General features: G+C 43.3%; 1 protein-coding gene across 1 annotated transcript in view; it reads left to right on the forward strand.

Moving 5' to 3' along the window:
* Positions 1–8,837, forward strand: part of trabd2b (TraB domain containing 2B) — a 509,080-nt gene extending 500,243 nt beyond the window's left edge. Inside the window, exon 7 of the mRNA XM_068037170.1 lies at positions 6,563–8,837. Coding sequence (XP_067893271.1) covers positions 6,563–6,752 — 190 coding nt within the window. The 3' untranslated portion in view covers positions 6,753–8,837. The remainder of the gene's footprint in view (positions 1–6,562) is intronic.
* The last annotated feature ends 744 nt before the right edge of the window (positions 8,838–9,581 follow it).

Genomic DNA, 9,581 nt, shown 5'->3' on the forward strand with positions numbered 1-9,581 from the left:
TAATTTACAGTGAAAAGTTACCATGGAGAGCTAAACTACTGCAGTCATCAGGGCTCCGGCTCCAAAGCTGTTCAAGTTTGTTATTTGATTCTAGTGAAGAAAGTAGCTTGCATTCATTGGGCCATTTAGGTACTTTGCCTGGTTTAAAATTTAAATTTGCTGGAAAATGTAACTTAGCAAGATTAATATCTAGTTCTGAAATTTTCTGATAAAAGGGTTTGCATGAATTCATGTCCAATCTTGTGGAAAACCAACTGAATGGCTTCTTTAACTAAAGGCACTCGGTGCTGGCTCATTAAGAGTAGCAATCACAATTGCCCCATCCCAATCTCTCAACAACCTTCCTGCCCAGTGCACCAGCTAGGACCTAATCTTGCCAATCTCCTGCCTGTGCACCTCACCCCTTCCACTGCTGACCCTGTGGACTCTGCCAGTATCAGCTCTCACCACCCCTTTATGCATCTGCCTCCAGAATGTCTATTCACTTGCGAAAAAGGCCCTTGACATCCATGAACTTATTATGGATGATTGCATTGACAATATGGCCTTGACAGAAACCTGGCTGAAGGGTGATGGCACGTTTCCACTTAATGAAGCCCCCCTGCCTGGCAAGATCTTCTACCACTTGCCCCGTCGAGACTGCTATGCTGGCCATGTGGTGCGTATCACCAGATCATACCTTGGCCTGACGCCCCCTACTCCTCTGGAACTTTCTCCTCCTTTGAGCATCTCACATTGTTTCCCCCCCCCACCTCACCTCTCATTCAAAATCCTCGTTCTCTACCACCCTCCCAAGTAAGATAAAAATGTTCTCACTGAGGTATCTTCATTGCTTTCGTCCCTCAGCCTTTGCACCAAATGACTTCTCATCCTCAGTGATTTCAACCTCCATCTCCATTTATCATGCTCTCTTTCCTCTGAGTTCACTGTCCACTTATCCTCCCTAAATCACTCCCTCCAGGTAAACTCCCCAACCCATATTCACGGCCACACCTTGACCTTGCTATCTCAGGTGGCCTCGCTATTCCCATCGTATAAATCACAGATAAGGCCATCTCAGATCACTTTCTTGTATCACTCTCCCCCCATATCCCCCTTCCACACTCCAACCCTACCTGGAAAAAACTATCCCTCAAATCATTTATAACTGTACTTTCACGGGGCAGTACAGTGGCGCAGTGGTTAGCACCGCAGCCTCACAGCTCCAGCGACCTAGGTTTGCTTCTGGGTACTGCCTGTGCGGAGTTTGCAAGTTCTTCCTGTGACCGTGTGGGTTTCCACTGGGTGCTCCGGTTTCCTCCCACAGCCAAAGACTTGCAGGTTGGTAGGTAAATTGGCCATTGTAAATTGCCCCTAGTGTAGGTAGGTGGTAGGAGAATTGAGGGAAGGTGGGGATGTGGTAGGGGACTTGGGATTAATGTAGGATTAGTATAAATGGGTGGTTGATGGTTGGCACAGAATCGATGGGCCGAAGGGCCTGTTTCAGTGCCGTATCTCTCTCAAAAAAAAAAAATCCCAACTGTCCAGCCTTTGGCTCTCCGTTCACCTAAACATTTTCGCAGCTACTGATCTGCTCAACCCCACACCTTCAGTTCCATAGTCCCCAATAAAACCATTACTCTCTCTCACACTAGCCATTTCACCCTTATGTCCAAGGGATGCAGACTTGAACCGATTTGGTGGACAACTGGTTTAGCCATCCACGGTCAGATCTGGCTGGACCACATAAAGCACTATCGGGTCCTGTTCTCATCTACTAAAACTCCACACTATTCCAGGCTGCTTTTCTTTACTGCAAACTATCTCCTTAAAACCGTCTCCCCTGTCTCCTGCACCCTCACCTTCAACAATAAGTGCAAGGAGCTCATGGACTTCTTTGTCACTAAGATCGAAACCATCCAATCAGCTGCTGCTGCTGTGTCCCTCCCTTCCACTAGCATACTAAACTGCTGACCACCTATCTTCCCCTCCTGGTCATCATTTTTGGCAATATTGTTAGAAGTTCTCTCTCTTCATTTTTGTTTATCTCTCCTTTAAATCTGTCATCATCACCCTCTCCTCAAAAAATAAACCCTTGATCCCAAACTATTACCCCATCTCCAACCTCCTGTTCCTCTCTGAAGTCCTTGAACATGTTGTCGCCTCCCAAATCTCTGCCCATCTTTCCTGGAACTCAATTTTTGAATCCCTCTGATCAAGTTCATCCCTGCCACAGTACTGTAACGTCTCTTATCAAAGTCACAAATGACGTCCTATGTGACTGTGACAAAGATAAACTTTCCCTCTTTGTTCTTCTCAATCTGTTTGCAGCCTTTGACAAGGTTGACCACACCATCCTCCTCCAACGCCTCTCCACTATCGTCCAGCTGGGTGAGATTGCTGTCACCTGGTTCCATTCTTATCCATCTAATCATAGCCAGAGAATCACTTGTAATGACTTCTTTTCCTACTCCTGCACTGTTACTTCAGGTGTCCCCAAGGATCTTTCCTTGGCCCCCTCTTATTTCTCATCTCCATGCTGCCCCTTAGCGACATCATCCAATAGCACTGAGTTAGGTTTCACTTGTAGGCTGATGACACTCAGCTCTACTTCACCACCACCTCTCTCGACTCCTCTACTGTTGCTAAATTATCAGACTGCTTATCCGACATCCACTTCTGGATGAGCAGAAATTTCCTCCATTTAAATATTGGGAAGACTGAAGCCATTGTTTTCAGTCCCCACTTGAAACACTGTTCCCTAGCGACCAACTCCATCCCTCCCCTTGGTAATAGTCTGAGACTAAACCAGTCTGTTTGCAACCTTGGTATCATATTTGACCCCGCGATGAGATTCTGACCAGATAATCGCACCATCACTAAGACCACCTATTTCCACCTCCATAACGTCACCCAACTTTGCCCCGTCTCAGCTCATTCAGCTCCTGCTGCTGAAACCCTCATTCATGCCTTTGTGTCATGCTAGGCCCCCACCTGCCAAGAATGAGGCACATCAATATTGTCATGAACATTGATTTTTAATTGTTGTTGGAGCAAGAAAATCACTTGTTGAACAGATCAGCCATGGCTGGAAAAAAACATTTGCATATTAACAGACATTGAAGGTGAGGAAGCGCATTCCAGGGCCTGTTAAGGAGGATACAATCCACAAGGGCCAGGACAGTTTGACCAGCTGGTCACATGACTACCTGGCTGTTCCAGGGTTTTTTGAACTGGCCACAGAGAGTTTAGAAACATAGAAAAATAGGAGCAGGAGTAGGCCATTCGGCCCTTCGAGCCTGCACCGCCATTCAATACGATCATGGCTGATCATCCAAACTCAGTACCCTGTTCCCGCTTTCTCCCCATATCCTTTGGATCCCTTTAGCCCTTAGAACTATATCTAACTCTTTCTTGAATATATTTAATGATTTGGCCTCAACTGCTTTCCGTGGTAGAGAATTCCACAGATTCCACAGAAATCCCTCCTCATCTCAGTCCTAAATGGTTTACCCCTTATCCTTAGACTGTGACCCCTGGTTCTGGACACCCCCACCATCGGGAACATCCTTCCTGCATCTAGTCTGTCCAGTCCAGTTAGAATTTTGTAGGTTTCTATGAGATCCACTCTCATTCTTCTAAACTCTAGCGAATACAAGCCTAATCGACCCAATCTCTCTTCATATGTCAGTCCTGCCATTCCAGGAATCAGTCTGGTGAACCTTCGCTGCACTCCCTCCATAGCAAGAACATCTTTCCTCAGATAAGGACACCAAAACTGCACACAATACTCCAGATGTGGTCTCACCAAGGCCCTGTATAATTGCAGCAAGACATCCTTGCTCCTGTACTTGAATACTCTCGCTATGAAGGCTAACATACCATTTGCCTTCTTAACTGCCTGCTGCACCTGCATGCTTACTTTCAGCAACTGGTGCACAAGGACACCCAGGTCTCGCTGCACCTCCCCCTTTCCCAATCTATCGTCGTTCAGATAATAATCTGCCTTTCAGTTTTTGCCACCAAAGTGGATAACCTCACATTTATCCATATTATACTGCATCTGCCATGTATTTGCCCACTCACTCAACCTGTCCAAATCACACTGGAGCTTCTCTGCATCCTCCTCACAGCTCACACTCCCACCTAGCTTTGTGTCATCTGCAAACGGATATATTACATTTAATTCCCTCAATTATATCATTAATCTATATTGTGAATAGCTGGGTTCTAGCATTGATCTTTGCAGTACCCGACAAGGCACTGCCTGCCACTAGGAAAAAGACCTGTTTATTCCTACTCTTTGTTTCCTGTCTGCCAACCAGTTCTCTATCCATGTCAGTACCTTACCCCAATCCCATGTGCTTTAATTTTTCACGCTAATCTCTTATGTGGAACCTTATCGAAAGCCTTCTGAAAGTCCAAATACACCACATCCACTGGTTCTCCCTTATCTATTCGACTGGGTACATCCTCAAAAAATTCCAGTAGATTTGTCAAGAATGATTTCCCTTTCGTAAATCCATGTTGACTTTGCCCGATCCTGGTCATTGTTTTCCAAGTGCTCTGCTATTACAGCTTTTATAATGGACTCTAGCATTTTCCCTTCTACTGATGTTAGGCTAGCCAGTCTATAATTCCCTGTTTTCTCTCTACCTCCTTTTTTAAATAGTGGGGTTACATTAGCTACCCTCCAATCTGTTGGAACTGTTCCAGAGTCTATAGAATTTTGAAAAATGACCAGCAATGTATCTACTATTTCTGGGGCCACTCCCTTAAGTACTCTGGGATGTAGATTATCAGGCTCTGGGGACTTATCGGCCTTCAATTCTGTCAATTTTTTCATACAGTTCCTCCTTCTCACTAGACCCTATGTTCCCCAACATTTCTGGGAGGTAATTTGTGTCCTCCTTTGTGAAGACAGAACCAAAGTATGTATTTAATTGGTCCACCATTTCTTTGTTCCCCATTATAAATGCCCCCGTTTCTGACTGTAAGGAACCCACATTTGTCTTCACTAATCTTCATCTCTTCACATATCTGTTGAAGCTTTTGCAGTCAGTTTTTATGTTCTCTGCAAGCTTACTTTCATACTCTATTTTCCCATTCTTAATCAATCCCTTTGTCCTCCTTTGCTGAATTCTAAACTGCTCCCAATCCTCAGGTTTGCTGCTTGTTCTGGCCATTTTATATTTCTCCTCCTTGGATCTACTATCCCTAATTTCTTTTGTAAGCCACGGTTGAGCCACCCTTCCTGTTTTATTTTTGAACCAGACAGGAATGAACAATTGGTGTAATTCATCCATGCGCTATTTAAATGCTAGCCATTGCCTATCCACTGTCAACCCTTTAAGTAACGTTCACCAATCTATCATAGCCAACTCACGCCTCATACCTTTATAGTTCCCTTTATTTAGATTCAGGACCCTAGTCTCGAAATCAACTCTCTCTCTCTCCATCTTAATGAAGAATTCTCTCATTGAAGGAGAATGTCCTGGACTGAGATCTCTCTCCTGTCTGCTCCCATCTCTTTCTCACAAGCCTTTGAATCCACTGAAAACACATGAACCCCAAGAGAGAAAAGTCTCCCACAGTGAACAAGGTTTAAGAAAAATACTGGGCCCCAATGAAAAGCAAGATCTACCTACAGTAAAGGACTTAGCAGTGAGCTCAAAGAACGTAACAACAACTCTTCAGATATTGCCTCAAACTTTCCCACTTTATTTTTCTTCTGCTCTTTTTTGTCTCTATTTGCATGTGTATATCGTGTATCCATGCTAGCGTGGGCACGTCATGTATCTGTAGGCGTTAACCAAATTAGAGTTTAATAAATTTCAACTTTTCTTCTTTAAACCTATGAAAGCCTGTTTGTGTTGGTTTCTTTGCCTAATAATTGGAAAGTGATGAACAAGGATTCACCAAGGGGGAGCTAAAAACTCAGTGTGTTTTAAATTAAATCCTGTTACAGTAAGACCAGGTGACGGCTCAGAGGGACCCCTAGGCACCTTTCTCACTTGGTCATAACAGTTACAAAAAAAGACAAAGAAAAACTACTTTGGCCAAATATTTGCTAGCTCTTGACAAAAAAAAGGGAAGATATGGAAGGATGTCAATTGTCCCTTTTTTGGTCTGAAAGTATTTTTCTCCCCTATTTGTTCCTGGTCTCCCTGCACCGCACATTGTCTTTGACCAAAAGGCTGGAAGGACAGCATGCTCCTGCGTCTCTGCTAATGGCACTCTGCCCAATCCAGCCACCGGGAGAAGTGCCAGAGCAGTGAGTGGGTGATTGCTGCCTTAGTTTTCACTTACTTTGGGAAGGCACCTATCCTCTTGCCTGAGATAAGGATCCCAGGAGGTAGGCATGGTTAGGAAACACTCTGCTTCTTCCCCACCACAACTGGTTTTGTGTGAAGTATACATTATTTCACAGGAATTATTTATTTGGTATTTGAAGGCTGACAAACTGATTATTTTTATTAAAGTTCTCAGTTGACAGGTAACTTAAAGTTATCCTAAGGTTTCATTGTTCCTGTGATGCTTACTTCCTGAGTATCTGATGTTCTTATTTTATTTTTTCCTTCAGCACAACAGTCATACCATCCAATATCAGAATTATCAATGGCTACATCACAGTGGAACCTGCGCATGAACCTTCATATCAAAAGGAACAGCGTCCCATCCTCAACTCTGCTTCAATGGCTACAGCCCCATCAGCAACTGCGCTCCTCTATGGGGTAGCCTGTTTAATCTGGAGTCTGCTGTGGCCCTCCTGACCCCCCTGCACACATAACCTTAACCTACAACTTTCTTTTAATTTAAGAGAAAAACTCTTAAAGGAATTTCTGGTATTAGCTGATGGAGCTTTTTGCAGTTACATATAGGAAGTGCCTGTGCCCTCAGCTTGGTAGACCCACAAGACTTGGTTGCATCAGATCCATTATATTCTTTGTGATGATGCAGGAGAAACTAAATTGAGATTCAGAAGCTCGAACAGCCATACAGTGACAGCATCTTCTTTTTGTAGAAGGATATTTTTCCCATGATGCTATGGGGCATTGTAAATTTACTTCTGAAAGTCTATATGTTCATATGAATAATGTATATTTATTCCCCATCAAAGTTAAATTTTTGTTGTGTATATGACTCCATAACACATGAAAAATCCAGTGCTATAAAAGTTATGCTTTAGTCTATCCAGGCAAGGTAGATTTTCTACCAAAGGTTGGCTATTTATTTGTTGAGAAATGTATTAGCAGGAGATTCCTCCTGAGTCCCACTTAAATGCCTTTAATGATTCAGCTGATTGTTCAGTATATCCAGTAGCTCTGAAGATAATTGAATGGTGTTTGGTTCTGAAAATGCTTTTACTGCAGTGATTCATAAAGAAGGATGGGCTGTTTTCCTGCCGAAGCTCAGTTAGAAGTGCACATCTGAACCTTACAAACCAAGAAGGTCCTGCATTGGTGGTACTCTTACTGAAGTCAGCTGGATCATCAGATTAATCACAAAGCTGATATCACTCAAAATATCATACAGCCAATCAGAGACATTAAAGTGACTGTACTGCCACCCACATTGCACATTGCTTGCGCAGTTATGAAAACATAATTTGTGGAAAAAAATTACAGTTACTGAGTTGAATCTGGATTATGCATAGAAATATGGCTGGATTCATCTTGGTGAATTTTAGATAGTTGAGAAAGACCTTGCATTTTATATTGCACCTTTGATGTCCTTAGGATGTCCGTATACACTTCACAGTCAATGAATTACATTTGAAGTGTAATCACTGTTGTTATCTAGGGAATTGCAGCAGCCAATCTACACACAGCAGGGCCTCACAAACAGCACTGAGATAAACAATTAGTTAATCTGTTTTGGTGGTCTTGGTTGAATGATCAATGCCATCCAGAACACTGTTAGAACTCCCTTGTTTTTCAAATAATACCTTCTATGCCCACAGGAACTGGTAGATGGGGCCTTTGTTTAACATCCCATCAAACAAATGGCATCTCTGACAATGCAGCACTTCCTCAATATTGCATTGAAGCATCAGCCTAGATTAAGTCTGTGGTGAGGCTTGAACCATTGATTGCCTGATGCTGAGGCAAGAATGTTACCTACTGCTAAGCAAAGCTAAAACCCACATAATTTAACCAACTCTGATATTTTAGTGGGTAAATACATCACCTATTGTAGTACTAAACTGTGCAGAATAGAAAGATCCCAGGTTGATGTCTGAACTGAACTGCGGTGGAGATGTTACAAATGACCTCATACCTGTGAGATAAAGATGCAAAATTGAGTCAAGGTTGCTGATAGCTATCCATGATGCCTGCTGGAGAATGCTTATGTTCTACTTGGTGCTAAAGTAGTTTGTTATTGTTTAGACTCACAGGTGAAAAATAGTCTTTTGAGTGAGGTACCAGAGAGCAGGTGGGTCCTGTGGAAATGTACCTTAACACCATTCAGCATCTTTAGGAGAAGTGGAGAGAAAAGAGAAGAAAATTAGAATTTGATATTCCAAACAATAGGCCCTGAGATTCTTGAGGGTCCGCTCCATCAGCATGTGTGGTGCTTGGATTCCACCACCAGCCTAGTCCCAGACCAAAAATGCCATCCCCAACCCTGGGGATGGTATCATCTTTCTAGTCTGAGTAGGCCAGCAGCACCTGTGAGGGAACATTAGCAACCTGGGCCCAGCCCGGCCCAATCTGCCCTTGTAAGGCAGAGCAACCCTCGCCTATTCTGCCTTCGGTCCTCTGTGCTGCAACAGAGTTTGAGGATAAAAAACAGTTTCTGAACTTTTCTGCTCCAAAAGAAGCCATTCTGGTTCCTGATATGTTAATCAATTTTCTCCCCCCAGAATTGATGACTTTAGTTCAGGTAAGGATTTGGGCCTTGTAAATGCCTGAGAGTGGCATGAGTTCTACTGAGGCCCTACAAGGGCATAAAAGGTGTAATTCCCACAATAGCCTGGAACTCTCCCTGACAAAAGCTCCCTTGACGTTTGGGGGGGTGGAGAAGATTGGGGAAGTGGTGGCAGGCATAAGATCTGCCCCTTTGTGGAATGTAAAGGACATAGCCAATCCCAGCAGATTTGGGTTCTGAGCCCACCACCTGGGTGGAAATCTGGCTTTCTGCACTCTCCAGCCCCAGGAATTTTGGGCCGCCTTATCCAATCTGAAGATTTGCTTTCACAGTTTATGGCACCATTTGCATCAATCATCTTTATCACTGTACAAAACATATCCTTTTCGGACTCTTGAAAATACAGCACATTCCACCAGTCAGTATAGACTTGTTACATTTCCAAAGTTCAGAGGTTGTTCCCTTTCTTCTTTATGTGGCAATTTTCTTCCAGAAAGTTTCTCAACCGACAAGTACCTCTGATAACTACCACTTTGAAGTCCAGTGCTGATGCTCCAGTCCATCATTACTTACCATACATGCAGAAACTGTTTAAAGGAGACTTTTTTGCAGAATGAGATGAGCCCTCAAATTGATTGAGAGTTGAATTTTCATTTTTCTGTTGAATTCATGTTCTATTTCACTGGCATGTTAGGTAATGAAAATATTTTCTATACAAAGTAATGGCGCAT

The sequence above is a fragment of the Heterodontus francisci genome, chromosome 8, assembly GCF_036365525.1.
Source record: "Heterodontus francisci isolate sHetFra1 chromosome 8, sHetFra1.hap1, whole genome shotgun sequence".
NCBI lineage: Eukaryota > Metazoa > Chordata > Chondrichthyes > Heterodontiformes > Heterodontidae > Heterodontus > Heterodontus francisci.